The 21,128-nt window shown below is 42.4% G+C and overlaps 1 protein-coding gene across 2 annotated transcripts; it reads right to left on the bottom strand.

Moving 5' to 3' along the window:
- Positions 1–11: 11 nt before the first annotated feature.
- On the bottom strand, positions 12–21,049 carry pacsin1b (protein kinase C and casein kinase substrate in neurons 1b). Of its 2 annotated transcripts, none has more exons than XM_086118325.1 (10): positions 20,919–21,049; positions 9,455–9,559; positions 6,430–6,586; positions 6,121–6,356; positions 5,762–5,917; positions 5,400–5,575; positions 5,198–5,318; positions 4,180–4,304; positions 3,571–3,767; positions 12–3,403 (listed from the first exon to the last, which is right to left on the bottom strand). In XM_086118325.1, exons 2-10 carry the CDS (start codon positions 9,512–9,514, stop codon positions 3,294–3,296), a joined length of 1,338 nt encoding a protein of 445 aa, XP_085974451.1. In that variant the 5' UTR covers positions 9,515–9,559; positions 20,919–21,049; the 3' UTR covers positions 12–3,293. The 2 variants fall into 2 exon arrangements, with proteins under 2 accessions (XP_085974451.1, XP_085974452.1); XM_086118326.1 differs by lacking the exon at positions 20,919–21,049 and adding an exon at positions 12,017–12,280.
- Between the last annotated feature and the right edge of the window lie 79 nt (positions 21,050–21,128).

Below are 21,128 nucleotides of genomic sequence, written 5' to 3'. Positions count from 1 at the left end.
GGAAGAGTTCCTATCTGACCACGTCTTTTATTTGAGACACGGTTTCATTCCATTCCATTTCATTCCTTTCGCGGTGGGCGCAGCCACCTAAAGACAAAGGACACGCAAAGAAACGTTTTGGTTCCTTTTTTGTTCGGGGATGGAGAGGGGTCGGTAAACGCGGTGGCAACGAGCTCAGTTCTTGCGTAAGAAAAGCTCATGAATATTTCAGTGCTTCCTCTGCCGCTCGCAAAGTAAGACAACACCAGGCAGGGTGTCGTGTTCGTCGTTGACACCTTGTAGACTCCCCAGCAGGCTCGTGAAACACACAAGCACACTCACGCACGAGGCCTGTCTGTCTGATGCAACGTTTAACATGAGGCTAAGTGAGCCCGAGTCTGCACTCAGGTGATGGGCAAAAGTGGAGGCAACTGAGTTGAGGCCGTGCGGTGCATCAGGTTCTGAGATGGAACTGCCTGTAAACAAGAAAAAAAAGAAAAAAGGCGCTCCCGAGGAGTGGAGGCAGCTTTGTGGTTTGTGTCATGGATGCGGAAAAGCAGCGTTTCGCAAAGAACCAAATTGAAATCAATAGAATAAAACGGAAGAAAAAGACGGTAATAAAAAAAAAAAAAAATGTAAAAGAATTAAAAGAGAACCAAAAATACAATAGATCCAACTGAAATGAAATATTAACAAAAAAATATAAAAATAGAACAAAACCAGAAAATAAACATTTCATCACTAAAAGTAATGACATGAAATACAAATAGCATACATTTAAATACAAAAAAAATCCAAATAGACTCAAATGAAATCAAATCACAAAAAAAAACAGCACCGAAATTAGAAAACGGCATCAAATAAACATTTAATAAAATAAATAATAAAAATAAAACAGGAACAAAAACGGGCTACAATAAAGATGGAATAAAATGAATACAAACAACATTAAATTAAAATAAAATTTAAAAATAATCCAATAAAACCGAATTAGAAACAAATACAATCTGACAAAAAAATCCCAAAATGTTCAAACTGAATACAAGAAAAACAAGAACTAGAAGTAAAAATGAGAAAGAATTCAAATAAAATGAAATTAAACAAACAACCAAAACAATTAAAACATAACCATCCGTCTGACAGCCAGGCTACCTTAAAATCTTCTTTCCATTATTTCATATCCAACATATACTGTACACAAAGTCATGTTCCACACAGAATGCATGCCTCAGAAAGCCCTTTGAAAAGAAACTCCCCACTTGAAGTGCCACAGCTTACAGGATTTTATTCAGAGCCCCAGCCACCAAAATGAAGAGGTGAGCCATAAGGGACCCGACCAGTTTGGGATACTTTGTTTGGTCTGAATGAAAGATGAAAGATGTGTTGTTCAGGTAAGTGATACGGTTCACCGTTTGCTTGATTTCACCCCAAAGAGAAGCCTAAACAAATCGACTCTTGAGCCACTCCCAAATGCACATGAAGAGAGAAGGTAAAATGTCAGGCAAAGCAATAAAGGAATAGTCTAGAATGTGCGAGAACACACACTGTTCAAACCATTAGTCAACATGGGCTACAACCTTTCAGCCCTCGTTAAATGTGACTGTCTCTCCAGCGAGAAATTTCCTGCATACCGTAGGTACAGGTGTGTGTTCCAACCCTTACCGTTCCATCAGCATGTTAGGTGGGCTACACGTCAGCATTACAAACTTCGCATATATATTTTTTTAATCCGGAGAGATTTAACACATCTGTCATGAGATGTTCAGAAAATTAAAAACATTTGTGCTGTTCCTATTAGACTTTTCATGTCTCCGCTGTGAGTGCATGACGGCTATATCCTGGTCAGCTTAGTTTAGTGCAAAGGTTGAAAACATGAGCGACCTGCCCACAAGTCTTGTTCCTCTGCGCTCTTTGTATTAAAACATTGCTGGATTAAAACAACTGTATGTAGTAATGTAATGCTAGGTGACTACTGGTGAGAGTTAAAAAGCAATCGATTTCATAAACGTTTTCAAGACTTCTGGTTAGATGTTGGAATGGGTAGATATACCTGATAGCAGTCAGTACGTTTGTGCCACAGTTGTGACAATATTTCACAGGAGGAAGCATGCAGAGGCCAGGAAGGAATCACGGGGTGAGCATAGTGGAAATGTATGCTGATAAACTTGGCTCAGCACAAAGACAAAAAAAAAAAAACATGCAAACTGCTAGCAAGTATTGCTTCTCTTTGATCTTGCCATTCAGCCAGAAGCAACAAGTCCCTTGGGTTTACCAACATTTTATGGTCCACCATAGAACCAACACATCTGGTGTTAAATGTTGGAAAAATGAGTACAAACCAAATACATGTGTACATTTGTGCTGTGATAAAAATCTTCATTTGTACTTGGATAGCTTCGATGAGCACAAAGATGTAAAACATGGTCTGCCATAGCTGGGTCAACGTTGGGTAAATTAAGACTCAATACAATGCATGAGACTGCTAGGATCACAAAGCTAATACAGGTATTGACAACCTCTCGTGCCTGGTTAGCTAAGCTTTGCAGACACAGCAAATGGGCTAAGGCGTGATAACTCTTTTGTGTCATAACGCGCGGTGGCGATTGTATTTGCATTGTGAACCTCGAGTATTTTGAAAACATTTCGGAGTCTGCCGATCTTCACCATGTTTGCCTGCTAGATGTTAGAATAAGTGAAAAAACAAATCATAATCTTGGAAATGACTGCCACAATAACAAACATCTCTTGACATAGCACAAAAATACTAAACCTGCTAAATTCCCTGTGTGTTGAGTACACAAAAGTGTTAACATGCCAAGTGTTGACTTGCATTTTCATTTTTGCTGGTTAGTTATGATGGTAAGTGATTGGCAGCAAGATGTCCGAGTAGTTGGCAGGTCTGCCTCACATTTACAGTATATTTATGGTTCTGGATTTGAATACAGAGGTGTGAATATGAGTGTCTGTCTGGGTGTGTCATGATCTCAAACTAGACTATTCCTTTAAGGCTAGGTATATCAATAACTCACAATGACAGAAAACACATGAGGCATGAACACTGTACAAGCATCCAGATGGTTACAAAAAAAAAAAAACAGCGTCAATATATATAAGGAATGCACAATGCATAGCTCGTTCTTGCTCATCCAGGCACCGCTTTGAAGACCGTATCATAAAAATGCAAAATTAGGATTCGCATGGTCCAGGAATGGAGGAACCAAGTTTAGGTGCTCGGAAAAGGCGGAGGTGGTCAATGTGCATCCACGATTGAGTTCAGTTCAGAGTTTTTCCAGGCGACCAGGGCGGTGAGAGTGTTAGATCGGCTCCACGTAGTTGGCAGGGTAGAGACCCAGCTGACCGCTGTCCAGACGACCTTTGCACCAGCCCTGCTCGTCCTCCTCCTCCAGCTTTGTCAGTTCATCACCTTCATCAAGAATGTAAAACAGTTTTACAACGACAGTGTAAGAAGTAATGAATATTCACTCTGGCACGGGGGTCCTCGGTTCATAAACATTTTGGGTGCCCTCACCGCAGTGGCAAAGGTGCTCTGTTATGAACCAAGGACACCCTGGGTGACCATGTGACACGTACCTGCTTGAAAGCTGAGCTCATCCTGCTCCTGGCCCTCATAGTCGTATAGCGCCCGCACTCTGACACCACCGGCCGAGTCTTCGTCAAAAGGGTTGGCGCCGCCGTTGGTGTCGCTGGATGAGTTTGGTGCTGTCTGGTCCTCGTCTGACCACTCGTCCGAGGCCCTGTGCGCCTGGTTCTTCTCGTAGCTGCTCATGCTAAAAGAACCCAAGAAAGAAAGTCCAAAGGAGAAGCGACTTTTATTGTCCCTGAACCTTTGAATTCAATGTTACAGAAGCCATGTTTTTACCCAGCGGCATTCACTTTGGAATGGTACATTTTGATCAGATTTGTCCTTGCTGTGTCAACGATAGGTATCAATTCTCTGTCAGCCAATCAATGAAACCTACACCTAACATAGCACCACTCCATATGTAATAGCGGTTGGTACGCCACCACGAAGGTCACTGGTATTGCGTGGGCACACATGGCCGACATTTACTGTAATTATGAGATGGTGGTAAGTCATGGTACACTCCAACATTTAGGTTTTCAAAGTAATGGTTCAGTGGCGCCAGGGCTAAGGAACGCTGTCATAAACCGAGGATCCCCGAAACAAGACTTTCTCACCTGCCCTGGTCTCCAGCTTGGGACCGATCAACTGTTGATGTGACGTTGGTCAGCATGATGGAATCGTTGCCTTTCTTTGACTTTTCCTTTTTCGTGATGCTGTGGGTAAGCTCCGGGTTGTACTCCTGCAAAAGAAACAAGTGGAAATGATTGGTTCGCTGCCATCGGATGAAGTGTAGGCCAGGGGTTGGCAACCCAAAATGTTGAAAGAGCCATATTGGACCAAAAAAAATAAAAAACAAATATGTCTGGAGCCGCAAAAAATGAAAAGCCTTACAATGAAGACAACACATACTGTATGTATATATATTAGCTATCAACATGACTAAGTTGGCTACAAATACACAATGAGCCTTCATGATTAAATGTTTTTTTTTTCCCTGCAGTGCATCCCCTCTAGCAGGGGTGCCCAACCTTTTTTGACGGAAGATCTACTTTTCAATCAACCAGCCTCCCGCGATCGCCCCGTTACCGCACGCGTGCATACGCACGCACTTACACACCCATGCCATAATGAGCATCAGCCATAATGGCCCCTTAGATGGGCGAGGCATGGGACGCACTTTTGCAGCGTGTTAACTTTCGTCGCTCACGTGAGCCGTTTAAAAATGCTTCTCTTTGCCCTCCAGATTCCCATTCTTTGCTAGTACCGTCAGTGAATTGTACATAAAACGCTGTTTTTTATTTCACAACGGCCACCTGCCTGCCATCCCGTCCTGCTAATAGAAACATGTGTCGCAGGCTATGACGCAAATTTTCATTTACAGAAATGTTGAAATGTAATATTTATTCTACACATTTTTACAGCATTGGAAAATGTTAAGAATGTTTGTGTCATGTTTGTCCTCCGACAGAAACCACATTAAAACAAAAAAATATATTTCCCTCCCATCTTTTTCCATTTTCAAACATTTTTGAAAAAGCTTCAGGGAACCACTAGGGCGGTGCTAAAGAGCCGCATGCGGCTCTGGAGCCGCGGGTTGCCGACCCCCGGCTTCGGCCGACACAAGGACGGTACCTCAAAATGGGGCCAGTTCATGTGCATGCCGGGGCCATGGTTGTTGTTGAACCATTGTAGATCTTCTTGAGCACTGGCTGATGTGATGACACGTTCAAGTTCCCGGTACACTGATGCATAACTGTGCAAAGACAGAAAGAGATCAGAGTGTAGTTGTAAATAAAGGTTGCTATATCGGATTCAGTCATCACATGAATCAAACCTTTGGTCCTCTGTGAGGTTGAGATGACGTTTGATGTCCAACAGCACCTCCCTGAGGAAGCCCAGTCTCTTCTCTTCAAACTGCTGACTCTGCTCGAAGACCTGCTCCATGTTCTCCATGTACTGAGGTGTGCACTTGTTGAGCTCGTCTAGAGCTTTTTCGTACTTGTCCTTGGCCTGAAGATTAAAAAAAAAGACAAAAACAAACAAACAAAAAAAACAAGCAATGAATCATTGCTCAATGGTGTCAGGGTCAAAGGACAGCAGAGATCAGCAGAAGTTGAACATAACACGGCTTCTGCTCTTAAGAAAATGTGTGTTTGTGTCTTTCATTAGAACACAGAATCTTCCGAATGTTCTCACCTTCTGTGAATCAAGTTTGCACTTGTCCACTTTCTCGTGGAGTTTCTTCAGCTGGTCGGCAGTCACTGAGGATTCACTCTTGCCGTTGGTCTCCCTGGTAGATGCAAGCTTCTCCTCTTTGCATGCCATGTGGTATGACTTTTTGGCGGCCTCAAGCTGACGGGAAAGATGACAAAAGAAAAGTTTGTCAATCAGGTAATGGTTCACCACAAACGGTCAAATCTGAAGGAACTGCATTTCCTGGTTGTTGAAGAGAAGAACCCAAGACCTTGTCACCTCCAACAAACAGGAAAAGCCCAGTTGCCCTTTATTCACAGGTGATATTCTGAGACAGGAATGTGTACCTCGGGTTCAATTACCTCCTTCAACTTTTTCGCCCAGGGCTTCTGGGCCTTCTTGAATCCCTCATCTGCCTCTTTGGTTTCCTTAAAGCCTCCCATCATCTGTTTGTGGTACGATTCTTTCTGCCAGTTCTTCACCTTCTCAAAGTCCTCGCTCATCAGGCTGTTCTTCACTTCATGATGTAGATCACTCACCTTCTCCGCCTCTATCATCAGCGACATCCAAGCGCGTTCTACCGTGCCGTACTGAGGACCTGGCACAAAGGGAGGGCAAGTATTAGTGTTGTTTTCAATTTTGTAGACCTCTGAGTTTGAGACGCCTCTGACCTTTGTCCACCAGCTGTCTCCATCTCTTGGACCACTCAGTCAGCTGCTGGGAGTAGGCTTTCTCGATTTTAGCTCGCTCCTGGATGCAATTCATGAGGTCATTGCAGAGCCTATGACCGTCGTCAATTCTCTTCACTGTACGCTTGTAGTTCCCCACCTTTCCGATAGAAAAGAACATTCTAAATCAGGCGTGACAATATGGACATCTGTATCCTGCCTGAAGATATTCGTAAGTCACAGCCACCTAACAGGAAGTGAAAATAGGCAAACATTTGCAGATGGACCACTTGAACCTTTGACAGCTTCTAGTCTTCTGGGAAGCAAACCACCTAACCATAACCCTAAACGTAACCTGTAAACCAAACGGAAACCCCAAACCGACTCCCTAACCGTACTGCCTGAGAGAAACCACTCATCCTTTTCCCCTCAAATTAACCCCACATCCTAACAAAACCCTCTCAAAATTCCTCTCAGGTTTCTCTGCACCAAACCCATCGAACCTTTTGCACACCACGGCACAGTCAAGCCAAAAATGCAGAATAAGGTCTTTCCCAAAACCTTTCCCAGAATTGCTAGCATACATCCACCTGTCCATTAGCTGATCCGCTTGACCTCACAAGGGTTGCGGGTGTGCTGGAGCCTATGCCAGCCGTCTTCGGGCAGGAGGCGGGGGAACACCCTGAACTGGTTGGCAGTCAATCGCAGGGAAAACATCGACAAACAACCATTCGTACTCACAATCACACCTAAGGACAATTTAGAGTGTTGAATTAACCTGCCACGCATGGTTTTGGAATGTGGGCGTAAACCAGAGCACCCGGAAAAAAGAACATGCAAACTCCACACGGGAAGGCTGGGTTGAGCCCCTCATTGTGAGGCAGACGTGCCAACCGATTGACCAACATGCCACCCTGGTAGCATACAATTGTCTAAAAATGTCATAAGAAGACAAAGAACATGAAGCGAGGAGAACTGATGTTTTTGTATTTACTAAGACCTGCGTCCAAAGTACCATTCAACTTTTAGGTGCTCCGTTGGAATAAACTCAATTGGTTCTGGCTGTTGGAAGTGTCACGGTAATAAATTGGGAAAAAATGGAGCTAAAGCCAGAAGAACAAGTTGAGCATACAGATGAGATAACTTTCCAGTTCAAAAGACGCAGCGTAAAACTCTCTGATCTGTGGGACAGTATAGAGGATTTGCTAAGGTTCGAGTGATCAGCTAGTATGCGATGAAATGAACTCCACAAGGGCTTGCATTACACCCGCACATGTATCGTTGGCATGGCAGAGCAGCTGAGTCAGCAGCACTGCGATGCAGTGAGCCATATGATGTAGTGACGGCAGGCTGGAAGACGACACCTTTGCTGCTCCCGCTAAATGTGCGACTGAATGATGTGTTGATGGTCATGCAGTTTATCCTCAATTTTGTCAAACTAAATGTCGGCAGACTGGATTTCAGCCCACAAACGCCTCTCTTGGGCTATCGCAGATGGAGCTAAAGCAGTTTCAAATGACATTTTTTTTGTGTGTTTTTATCGCATATAATTGAGACTGTTCAAATTGTTCCTGTTGGACTTGTGTGTATTGTTCATTTCCTAAAAAGATGAGAATGTTGCTACAGTATTTCCTGAAGAGAACAGACTCAAACCGTTTATACAAAAGATCAGCGGTTCGTTTAGCATTTTGTTTCCGGACTGAAATGCGATCTTAAAAGCAAGGTATGAACCAAACTGTGATTTTTGGAATATGGTTATAGCCCTTGGGATGACATATCATAACCGGCAGCATTACAAGGGCAACCATTACAATGTGGCCCACGGTAAAAAGTAGTTTGACACCACTGACTTAGTCTTTAACAAACTTAAAGTGAGGTTAGTGACACATATCCCAGTAATTGGGCTGAATGGGTGCATTCTTCTCTTATTTCACAGATTATCTTGGAGTGTGTTAGGAGTGATTTTAGTTGCTAATATGTTTCACGTCAGATACGGGAGATTTACGTCAGTTTGCTGGAATACAGCACAACCACTAAACTGCCATATCGCCTCTTCGTTGCTCAACAGTGTTGGTTGTCATATATAATGAATGACCGGTGGGAAGGAACTCCAGTTACTCATGGGTTGCTTGTGCTCTGAAAGCCTATTTGGCGATACCATGTCTTTGCCAACACACACAATGTTGAACCTCATGGAGTGCACTGGCTTGATGCCGGGGATGGCCAAGCTTTTAGATCCTTGACTTCTACATTATAAGGGAACACACGTGTAGATTTTTGAACCTAGAAAAGTCACAAATTGAGCTAAATTTGAACATTACTCACCACTTCCTATTTAAGTCAACAAAGCCCCCGTTAGCACTTGTCTCTGAAAGATCACTCCAACCAATGATGTTGACAGTCTTCAGAATGATTATTTTTTTTTTTAGTTCTCCTTGATCTGCCAGGAAAACGTGAGGGCTGGTAATCACATTGTTAAACATGTTCAATATTTACGGTTGAAAATCCTTTTTATCCTTTTTTTTTTGGCAGTCCGGATACCTTGCGGCAGCATGTCAGCTTTGGTACTATAACAGACCTCTGTTTTGGGGGTGGGGACTTGTGATTTTCAATGCATATTAGTAGCAGTCAGTACACAGATTTTTAAACACATGCGAGAAACCCCTTGCATGATCAAGAAATCATTCTAGGTGTATCCCCCTATCTATAGTCTATAATACTTCTCTCCCAGAGTCAGCCAGGACAAGCCCCTGCTCACCTTTGATCCTAATGAGGATAAGAAGTGAAGAAAAGGGATTCATGCTGTACATGAGGGTACAGTGGACTTTTGAGACATGCACTGACTTCAGCAGTAAGAGTGTTTCAGACTGTTCCGATGTGCAAGTGACAAATATACAAATCATTTGGGATATGTTGTACGCAGGATGATAAATATATGTATTAATCCGTCCTTACAGAGCTCCCCGGTGAGGTCGGTTCACCAAGAGTTCAATCACCAAAGGCTTTTTTTTTCCCCTGTCCTTCTCACCTCCCAGAAACTGTCAGTGTTCTCCTCCAGGCTGGCTGACTCGTCGAAGGCGCCAGACATGGTGGCAGTCGGGGAAATGGCGTCTTCGTTAGCTCCTCTTACGCACTGCGAGGGTGAGATGAGAACGCATATGAAAAATCCTGCATTTTAAGAAGATTCTCTCGAATGCCTCGTTGCATATTTTAATCCCGAAGACGGCGTGCTTAGTAATATCAGACAGTTATGCAATCATGCATATATTTCCTTCACAGGTAAAGCTGCTTTTAAAACACCAGAAAGTATCTGTGCATTATTTTCTTTACTTTGCAGGGTTAGTTTGGTCGCAGCCAACCACGCACAAGGTGATAAAAGTACAAAGTCTCAATCTAAAGGTGAAACACTGAAGAAAACAAGCAGATTGTAAACGCTCAAATGCTGTCTGTACGTTTCTACTCCCCTTGGGCTGAGATCAATATATGAAAAGACCGGCTATTAATCTTCACTGGGATTGACCCGGTGACATTTCCTGGGGGACAAGAGGAGCCTAAACTTGCAGAGTCACCGTGTCATCAATAAAACGCATCACAGTTGTTGCAAATTAATTAGGAGAGTGGAGAGTTAAACAGATCCAGTCAATTATTGTCCAGACAAATAAGCTCCCAGAGCTCTGTGCGCTAACTTCCACCCATGCCTCTTACATACTAGAAATTATTTGTTCAATAGAGCGCACATAGAGGTGCCGTTAGCATAGCATTAAGACAGGAAGCAACAATCTGCATTATCCATCCATCCATTTTCCGAACCGCTTGATCCTCACTAGGGTCGCGGGGGGTGCTGGAGCCTATCCCAGCCATCTCCGGGCAGTAGGCGGGGGACACCCTGAATCAGTTGCCAGCCAATCGCAGGGCACACAGAGACGAACAACCATCCACGCCCACACTCACACCTAGGGACAATTTAGAGCGTCCAATCAGCCTGACATGCACGTTTTTTTGGAATGTGGGAGGAAACCGGAGCACCCGGAGAAAACTCACGCAGGCCCGGGGAGAACATGCAAACTCCACACAGGGAGGCCGGAGCAGGAATCGAACCCGGTACCACTGCACTGTGAAGCCGACGTGCTAACCACTGGACAACCGGGCCGCCCACAATCTGCATTATGCAAATGTTTATTGCAATGACAAAGCCCAAAGTCTGATGTTCTCCAAGAAACACGTTACCTCTGCCAAGCGAAAAAAGCTCAAAGACGATTGGTATTTTTTCTGACATTCTTTAATTGCTCATTTTCTGAGGTATTGACAAAGCATCCAACCATCCATCCATTTTCTAATCCGCTTAACCTCACGAGGGTCGCGGGTGTGCTGGAACCTATTCCAGCTGTCTTCAGGCACTAGGCGGGGGACACCCTGAACCAGCCAATTGCAGGGCACACTCAGACAAAGAACCATTTGCGCACACAATCACACCTAGCGACAATTTAAAGTGTTCTGTTAACCTGAAACGCATGTTTTTGGAATGTGGGAGGAACCCGGAGTACCTGGGGAAAACCCACGCAGGCACAGGGAGAACATGCAAACTCCACACAGGAAGGCCGGAGCCAGAATCGAACTCTGCACCTCTGCACTGTGAGGCAGATGTGTGAGACCACTGCACCGCCCGGTTAAGGAGTTATTTATGTGTGTATGGTTCCACTGAACTTTCTAAGACAAGTTGCTGTGCATGGGAGCTCACTGCACCTTTTTAAAAAAAAAATTGTTTTAGAATTTTAAATATCTTGTCATGATGAAAATCTGAAAAGCTGTGAATAAATGCACTGAAACAAAGTTAAATATTGGTGTTTGTACTATTCCAAATTTTGACATGAATATTTTCCTTTTTAATGTAAATGAATTTCGGCTCCAAGTATCGGTTATCAACCTCCTTGACTACGACCCATCGGTATTGGTATCGACCCTCAAAAAAATTAACAAAAAATACGAGCCTATCCTTAATTTACAGAGCAGAAGAATGCAGATGAGAAACATTTTGAGGAAAGTGCGACAGCTGGGAAACAATAGAAAGAGAATGGTGTGTTTTGATAGGAGATCAGTGGGTTGGGGACGGGGGTGGGGTGGTAGCAGCGTGGGTATTTGGGTCAACCATCATGACACTTTTGACAATGAAGGGGGCAAGAGAGCAATGTCACTGGAGAGAGAGAGAGAGAGAGAGAGAGAGAGAGAGAGAGAGAGAGAGAGAGAACAGACAGAGACAGAGAGAGGATTTTCCTCATATTTAAAATCCACTCCATTGAGAATTTGTGATCCAAATCCACTTGATGGTTTCGGGTGATGAGACAGTGTTCACAACATGCTTGTTTGATCCATTAGCTGCAATCCAAGAGGACGCTTTTGTTTCTCGCAGCCCAACCAGCTTCTTCTACTTTTAAACAACGTTACCGAGCTGATAACACACAAAGAATGAAGGCTGTGGTGCTCGTCTCTCAGCCACTTCAGAGAAAGAACCACAACTACCAATATGGTGAGCTCGAGGCATCACTCAACAAGACAAAGACCAGCACAGCCCCCTGCCTGAACAAAAGCTTACCCCCAGTCCTCCATTAGCGGCGGCAGAAAGGAGAGAAAGAGGACACGTGGTCTTGGACAACAACCTCCTCCAATTCGGAGCAACAAGAGCATCAACAGATTCAGCGAGGAAAGGAACCAGAATCAACCGGACGCGCAAAGTGTGTGTGTTTGTGTATGTTAGCGAGAGAGCGGTAATCCTGTGTTGTTTAGCTCGAGAGGCTGCTGAGCCGGAGGGACACAGGAGGAGAAATGAGGCGGTTGGTGGTGGTGGGGGGTACTTGGTGGGTGTGTTGCTGCTTGGGTATAAGGGTGGTTACGCCTCTCAGCTTCTTATGTTTTTGTTTTGGTTTGCCCCTTTAGGATTCAAACTGGACAGTTTAAGACGACCGCTGTCTTAAACTGTCATTTAAACAATCTTTTTTGCACTAAGGACCGTTTTCACATAAAGCAACAATTTGATGGCCCAAATAAAAAAAAGCAACAAATAAAAACAATCACAAAAAAAAAATATATATAACGGCCTGTTGATGACATTGAGTGTAGTTGTAACTGGGTGCTTTGCACTGGCTTCTTTTCTGTCCCATCTTGGGAGACAATGACACCAAAAATCTAATACTCATGCCCAGTGCTCTGTAATGTTTTGGTTGCCGAAAATCCTGATTCACAAAGAGGATGTTGGAAATGGTAACATGGTATTCAGTGCTTTTTGTGCAGTTGTGAAGGGTTTATTGCGTTATTTGAGACTCGCTCATCACATATGATGCGCATTGGGATTGCTGCACAAAAACGAGCTGGAAAAGTAAACCCCTATTTTTAAGAAGGACGGCTTGATATTGACTCTTAAATGTAGCTTTATTTTTATTGAACGTTGTAGGTTCTTCTTTTGTCTCAGCATTGAGCCTTGTGCCTTTAACTCATTCACTCCCAAAGACGTTTTTAAACGTCTTTTCAGACTTGGTCTAGAATTGGCTGGTACTGAATGAGTTAATGAAGAGGCTCTCGAAAGACATGACTTATTTTTGCTACCTCATGGGCTTACCTTTTTACAATCACATCTCATGACAGAGACGAGCGGGTTAACATGTATGGACACAAAGGCGGATATACCTAACATTAAATCGGAATTGGGCAGTTATACCTAAAGTGTAATTCCAGCTTTATAACTAAAACTATCACCCACCAGGATAATTTGTCTTTGGAGTGTACGCACTGCATGAAAACCCGTAGCGGAGGTCATTTGAAGCTCGAGGCAGTGTTTGAGAAGCTGATAACACAGAGGGCGGAGGCAATCTTTGGAGAGATACAAGGCATGCAGAGAGAGATATACGGTGGTCATAAAATGGAGAGAGAGTCAAGCCGCCACGCTAATGATATTTCGGAACACAAATTGATCGTGGGCCCTTATAGTAGGACTACTTCTCAAGAGATTCAAACCCATAACAATAAAAAAATTAATACTTGTGGGAAGATCAAATTTGAATTTTGCCAATTCAGGATTGCGATGTACGCTGCCATATGTTCACCAGCATGCTAGCATTACTACTCCTTGCTTGCGATTTCTAATGAGAGTTTTTAGCCGTTGGACTAATTTACTGGAATTAAATATTTCATTAGGGCCTGAGCAGCACCAGGTAGAGCATAAGATTTCTTGGGAATCTCTGCGAAAGGCCTTTTAAGTCACCAATTTTTGGAACTGCGTACCCTGATAACTACTGTATATTAAGAATTCAAAAATTTACCCCACAGGAAAAAATTCAAATACTCCTGAGCTGTCCGTTGGAAAGCTAGAAAAAACAAAACAAAAGCATGACCCGACAAGTTTCACCAAAAGACATGAAATTGTGTGGACATGCCAATTACAACAGCATTCACGAAAAGATCTCGGAGCCAAGTTTCGAACTTGGAACCTCAGAACTGTGATGCAGACCTGCTAGCCACAAGTTCACAATGCAGCAGTTACCATAAATATAACAGAAAAAAACCAGACACTGGATGAGAACAGATACAGAACCTGAAGTATTCCTGACACTGCCGCCGCTACTGCTCACCATCCACCGTGCCAGTATGCAGCACACCTTCAACACACACATGTACACACACACACTTACACACACACACTGCAAGAGTGAACTTTGCTATTTCCTCGCAAAGACACATCAGGCCATCAATAATTAGCAAAGGGGAGTCACAGGGAGTTGGAGGAAGAACACAGAGGAGAAACAAATAGTAAGAAGGATGACCTGGTGCTGAGTCACCATCGGGTCGGTTGAGAATCATATGTGGAGAGGCATGTTTGAGAATTGTCATGACTTGGCCTTTTCTGACGGGAAATGTGCAGGGGTGGCTTTGGGTGTCCTGGAAAGCACTACATAGGTGACATTGGTTTGACATTCATTCATTCATTCATTCATTCATTTTCCGATCCGCTTATCCTCACAAGGGTCGCGGGGGCTGCTGGAGCCTATCCCAGCTGTGTTCGGGCAGTAGGCGGGGGACACCCTGAACTGGTTGCCAGCCAACTGCAGGGCACACAGAGACCAACAACCATCCACGCTCACACTCACACCTAGGGACAATTTAGAGTGTTCAATCAGCCTGCCATGCATGTTTTTAGAATATGGGAGGAAACCGGAGTACCCGGAGAAAACCCACGCAGCCCCGGGAAGAACCTGCAAACTCCAAACAGGAAGGCCGGAGTTGGGATCGAACCCACGACCTCTGCACTGTGAGGTCAACGCGCTCACCACTGGACCACCGGGCCACCTGATTTGACATATTATTATTATTATTATTATTATTATTATTTGGCACATTAGGTTTAGTGAAGGCTTCAAATTGTCCATTAGTGTGAATGTGAGTGTGGATGTTCGTTTGTCTAAATGTGCCACAAAATTGGCTGGTGACCAGTCCAGAGTGTTGGGATGGAAGGTGAGCAGGGGCTTGTCCTGGCTTAGTTTGGGAGAGAGGCGTTGGATACTCTGGACTGGTCACCATCTAGTCGCAGCAACTATGTGGAGAAAGACATCGGTTTACAAATTATAGACCAATATCACTACTACCACAATTTTCAAAAATATTAGAAAAACTATTTTCTCGCAGACTTGATAGCTTTATACAAAAGCATGCGCTGTTAAGTGAGAATCAATATGGCTTCAGGGAAAAGCGGACCACCTCAATGGCAGTTATGGAGTTTGTGGAAGCAATAGCCACTAATATAGACAACAAAGAATTTACTGTTGGGGTTTTCCTAGATCTAAAAAAAGCTTTTGACACAATAGATCACAGTATATTATTGAAAAAACTAGAAAGATATGGCATTAGAGGTGTAGCTTATAAATGGATAAAAAGTTATTTAGAAAACAGATATCAGTACGTGCAACTCAACAATAAAAAAACTAATCAACTAAAAATCACTCACGGAGTTCCTCAGGGGTCAGTGCTTGGTCCAAAACTATTCATCTTATATATAAATGATATCTGCAAGGTCTCAAAACAATTTAAATGTGTCCTATTTGCTGATGATACAACTTTCTACTGTTCTGGAATAAATCTGAAACAGCTCCTGACAACCGTAGAAAACGAATTAAACAAATTAAAAAACTGGTTCGACAGAAATAAATTGTCACTTAACCTGAAAAAATCGAAGTTAATTGTTTTTGGCACAAGACCAATCAAACACCAAGCTAAAATTATGGTAAACTCAATTGAGATAGAAAGAGCGTATGAAACCAAGTTTCTCGGATTAGTAATAGACTCAAAACTATGTTGGAAGCCACATATCGATAACGTAAAAAGAAAAATAGCCAAAACCGTAGGGATCCTCTACAAAACCAAGGAAGTGCTAAATAAGAGATCTTTGTACACATTGTACACTTCATTATTATTACCATATATGACCTACTGTGTGGAAATATGGGGAAATGCCTGCAAAACAAACACACTCCCTATTCTCAACCTACAAAAAAAAGCAATTCGAATTATTAATAGATCAAAATATACGGAACCCACAAATCCACTATTTATCAAATTAAATACGATGAAATTTTATGACCTGGTTGACTTTAAAATCGCCCAATTAATGTACAAAGCACACAATAACCTGCTCTGCCAAAACATTCAGAAGTTTTTCGAAATTCGAGAAAGCAGCTATGATTTAAGAGGTACCAACTTATTCAAAAAACTCAAAACAAGAACAAACATCAAGCAAAGAAGTGTATCTATCAAAGGTGTTAATCTGTGGAATAATCTCGAAACGGACCTGAAAATGAGTAAATCGCTTGCTGAGTTAAAAAACAAATTCAAAAAAATAGTACAAACAACCTACATCAATCAGAGTTAAAATGATAAATTCAAAACATTAAATATAATGATAAATCAGAACTAAGTTGATAAATAGAGAAAGGTATATAAATATCCATTATGAATTTAAGAGAAAATTGACACAAGAGTGTCAGGGTGTGGAAGTATATAATCCCGATACAAACCAAAAGTTGTAAAAATATCACGGTTAAGGGTAAAGTATGAGCCTTAATGGAGACTTCTTTCTTCTTACTTTTCTGATTGATATAAAAATGATTTATTAGATACAATCACATAACGGGGTAGGACTAGATAAGTTTTTTACTTCTTCCTACTCCCTTGAACATAATAACTGTGTTGAATGAAGATTGATTTCTTTCTTTTTACTTTTTTTATCTACCTTATTTTCTGTCAAATTATTACTGTATATATGTTTTATGTTCAATAAACAAACAAACAAACAAACAAAATGTAGAGATTTTCAGCTATGAATGACTTCTTCCACACCAAATTGGGCTTTCTTAAACCGTTCCCACGAAGCTCAATACATGCAATTGTCCTAACCTAACCCCTGATGGATTCATTCATTGATTATCTGAGTGTAATGTCTAATTGAGATGACACACACACATTCATTCACAGACAGATGTTCTGGCCATCTGTGTGTCTTCTAATCAGATTTCTACTTCAGGGCGGGTGGGATCGCTCCAAGTGACCTCTGGGTTCCATCCTGCCATTGTGGGAGCTAATTTATGACATCACAAATTAGAGTGGAGAATGGCTTCAAGTCTCGAGTTATCTCTTGGTTATTGATAGGCAATTTTGAAATGGACTCTGGCTGCTTTTTTGTCATGGTAAAATGAGCTGATGTCCACAGGTCTGGACAGCACATTCAAGTTGAAGGGTTTCTGTTTAATTCTGTTTCATTTTTCAACCAGAGATGCAAGTAAACTTTACGATTATTGCGCTGATCCTGAACCAGCACTTGTTTTCTCTCTAGAACATCAGGTTGTCATAAAAACAATAACAACACCAATAATAACAAAAGTAATAACAATAATGGTGGCCCGGTGGTCCAGTTGTTAGCGCGTTGACCACACAGTGCAGAGTTACCTGGTTCAATGCCAGTTCCGGCCTCCCTGTGTGGAGTTTGCATGTTCTCCCCGGGCCTGCGTGGGTTTTCTCCGGGTACTCCGGTTTCCTCCCACATTCCAAAAACATGCATGGCAGGCTGTGAGTGTGAGTGCGGATGGTTGTTTGTCTCTGTGTGCCCTGCAATTGGCTGGCAACCTGTTCAGAGTGTCCCCCGCCTACTGCCCAAGGACAGCTGGGATAGGCTCCAGCACCCCCCGTGACCCTTGTGAGGATAAGCGGAACTGAAAATGAATGAATGAATAATAAGAATAATAACAGTAAGGAGAGTTTTTTTTCAAGCCATTTGAGGAGATGTACAAAACACAAATAAAAATGACTACCAAAGCAAAACCAAGTGGACTTCAATGAAAGCTGATTTGCCATTTCCAAGCCTATTTCAGCCAATTACATTGATTACAGGATGTATATCAAACATTGACATATTCACGTGACACAGCCCCACCCATTTTCATACAATCAAACATTCCATGCAAATGCGAAGCAGTTGTGTGCATGCATCATGGCAACGCCAAGCTTACCTGTCCCCCTGGTTAAATTATTCCTCTAATTTGAATGTAATACAGTAAGTACTGTATGCCACTGAGAATGGTTTATACAATCGCGGTCGTCTTTAGCTGTGATAACTGAAGGAACACTTCAGCCCAAACAGCAGCTGGCATGAAATCAATGGAGCTTATGAATCATTGAATATAAGTTATATTGTAAGTGTACGTAAGGATGGCTGAAGCCTTTCAGTACAGTACAATCAATAGCCCAGGAGACACCCGTTTAAGCACAATGAGGAGATGAGCTGTTAATGGCCTCCACCAAGGCCAGGCCAGATTTTATGAATAATAAATCCATCTATGCTATCCTGTCAAAGTTAAAAGGTAAGGAGAGCTGCGTCAAGTTTGTCGGGATGGTCGATTAGCCTTAGCTTCTGATAAGCACCACAGGTACATACTTCATTGCTACCTGAAGTTGTGGATGCAGTGGGGGTGGGGGGGGGGGGGTGAAGCTGGGGGTTGATATGTCTATATGCCACATTCACACAATGTAGTGATGAAGTGCTGGCTCCTCCAGTGATAATTCAAAGTGTGCTCTTCCTCTTAATCCTCAGGACATTTTGACAAAAACACAGACACATTACTGAGGCATCTGGGAACTGTTTTCAATTGTAAAAAGAAGTAAAGAAATAAGTAAAACTACTGTACATAGTATACCTACTTTAAATGAAAAGTAAATAACGGTCTTATTGTTAATGATACAATTCTCCCATGTGTCTGTGGATCTGGTTTCGACCATGGTTGAGGTATACTTGCGTAGTTATTTTGCAGCTCACAACGGAAACTTACAGTTCTGTAAAGTTATATATGTGTTTCAGAAATGAACCATTGAATGTGATTTGCAGCGTTGAATAGATCAGTGATTTTCACAGTGTGGGCCTTGTGTAAATGTGCATGAAAGAATCACTGCCCAATTACGATAAGGTTCAGTTGTATTTAACTTTGAAGTCCAAATTATTTGCGTTTAATCTTTACGAACAGTTTGTTTTAAAACATTCATTTAAGTACAGTTCCATTACGTTTAATAGATTTTAATTGAATCATTACATAGGTAAATTTTATTTTATTCAAGCACAGTGTTAATGTTCCAACAGTGCCGAAGAATACAGCAGCTTACAATCATAAAACCGCTCTTTTTTTTAAACTTGACCCTACTACACAAATGCATTTTAATATTGGTCATGATGGCAGTGTTTGGTGAACTATTTTTTTAGCTGGTACTTCGTATACAGTGAAATGTTTTAGTACAACTCCACCACAACAGATCATTCACTCAGATATTGACCCGTGCCAATACCAAGTAAGTTATCAAGATTCATGCTTAAGTTACATAAAAATTGAACAACATGAAATGAAAAATATCATGACCAAATCTTTGCCAAAATACAATTGCCATAAGTCAGCCTATATGGCAATAAATTGAGTTGACAGTACTTGAATTCCATCATGTGACGAAGAACCTTATCGGGCTGCGGGGTGACAAACTGCCAAAAAAAAGGTCCCCATACAATAGTATGCAGGTACCATAATTGTTAGAATGAAATCTAAACCTGGAGTCAACAGTTTGTCGCCACTCTGGGGGTATTAAAAAAGAGGCAAGTGAAGGACTGGGTGGCAGATGTTAAAACTCTGTCCTCAGGAGATACAAACTGGGATGATTGTGTCCCTCGGGAAAAGACAATTTAGTGGTTGAGTCCAATTAATTATGCCTCATCTGTCTGTTCTTAAATATAAAATAGGATCTTGAGGATATATATATCTCGATCTTCAGACCTGCAAGACAGGCAGCATCGTCAGATGTTGGGGATGGACGTCAAGAGGGATATATATTCCTCTCACATTCCAAAAACGTGCATAGCAGGTTAATGGAACATTCTAAATTGTCCCTAAGTGTGAGTGGGAGCACAAATGGTTGTTTGTCTATGTGTGCACTGCGATTGACTGGCAACCAGTTCGGGGTGTACCCCACCTATTGCTCAAAGACAGCTGGGATCGGCTCCAGCATGCCCGCGACCACCCATTATCTGATCTGCTTATGGATCAGAGAAAAGGGTCGCAGGCATGCTGGAGTACCTGGAGAAAACCCACACAGGCATGGAGAGAACATACAAACTCCACACAGGAAAGTCAGAGCCAGAATCGAACATTGCACTTCTGTACTCTGAGGTGGACATGCTAACCAGTCGACTATTGTGCCGCCTGGATGGAGATATTAATAATAAAGAAATTAATAAAAAACAAAAGCACAAAGACATACAGTAGTCATAAAATAAATAAATGCATGCATAATGGAAGGGCTGGTCATCAGCAAATGTACACTGATTATTCTTGTAGATTTATAGCTAGTAGAGTGGTTGTATTTATACAGTGGTTAACTGATTTTTCTAACTGTACGACAGTAAAATGTCACCTCATACATCGCCTGAGCAGTTTTGAAAGGTTCAAATGTAAACGTGAGCTGCTTGATCTCCACAATGCGTGCAGTGGGCCTGCCTGCGCTGAGACACTTCAGAACCGCGGACAGAGCCCACCCGGGAGGCACGGCATGGAGGTCAGATGCAATTGTACACTTGTGTGCATTTTTCACCATGAATTGTTTTACGTGAATCTGAAATGAATTCTTTCAAAAGGGAAATGAAACCAGTGACACAGCACCAGCGGAATATCGGTGGCTCAAATGACACCACACTAATACCCACTCTAGTTCATAATATCTACAAAACTGTTATATAAACACCCCCGTTATTATTATTATTATTTTTAACATCCCACTACACCCTTTGGCTTTCATTCTCACCGACGTTATCATGGAACAAAAATAATTCGTAATAAGTTGCGTTTTAATAGCAGTTACTGCGCCCGTAAAAGAATAGCGAGCCAGCAAGGAATGGTTCGTAAAAATGGTTTGAAAAGATGACATACCGACGACAACGATCCACTTGCTTGCTTCAGACCTGCAAGACGCGCAGCATCGTCAGACGCTGGGGATGGACGCCGAGAGGGATGACGTCAAGCTAGCGATGACAAAGCGCATTTCCCGGAACCTCTTTTTCTGCTTCAAAATAAAAGCTAACACGTACGCGGTGATTTCAAAACAAGGTCCAGCATCCCGACACCAGGAACGCCGAGAGG

This window comes from Hippocampus guttulatus, chromosome 8, assembly GCF_054856545.1.
Source record: "Hippocampus guttulatus isolate MCC_2025c chromosome 8, RoL_Hgut_1.0, whole genome shotgun sequence".
Lineage (NCBI taxonomy): Eukaryota > Metazoa > Chordata > Actinopteri > Syngnathiformes > Syngnathidae > Hippocampus > Hippocampus guttulatus.
This window is presented reverse-complemented; position numbering and strand designations above follow the sequence as displayed.

Bases quoted from the DNA above. Each gene is read 5' to 3' on its own strand.
- pacsin1b (XM_086118325.1), bottom strand. From the start codon at position 9,514: ATGTCTGGCGCCTTCGACGAGTCAGCCAGCCTGGAGGAGAACACTGAC. The intron at 4,305-5,197 runs GTACCGTCCTTG...TTTCTTTTGCAG, and splicing joins TGAACTGGCCCCATTTTGAG to GAGTACAACCCGGAGCTTAC. The intron at 3,404-3,570 runs GTACGTGTCACA...TTCTTGATGAAG, and splicing joins TGAGCTCAGCTTTCAAGCAG to GTGATGAACTGACAAAGCTG.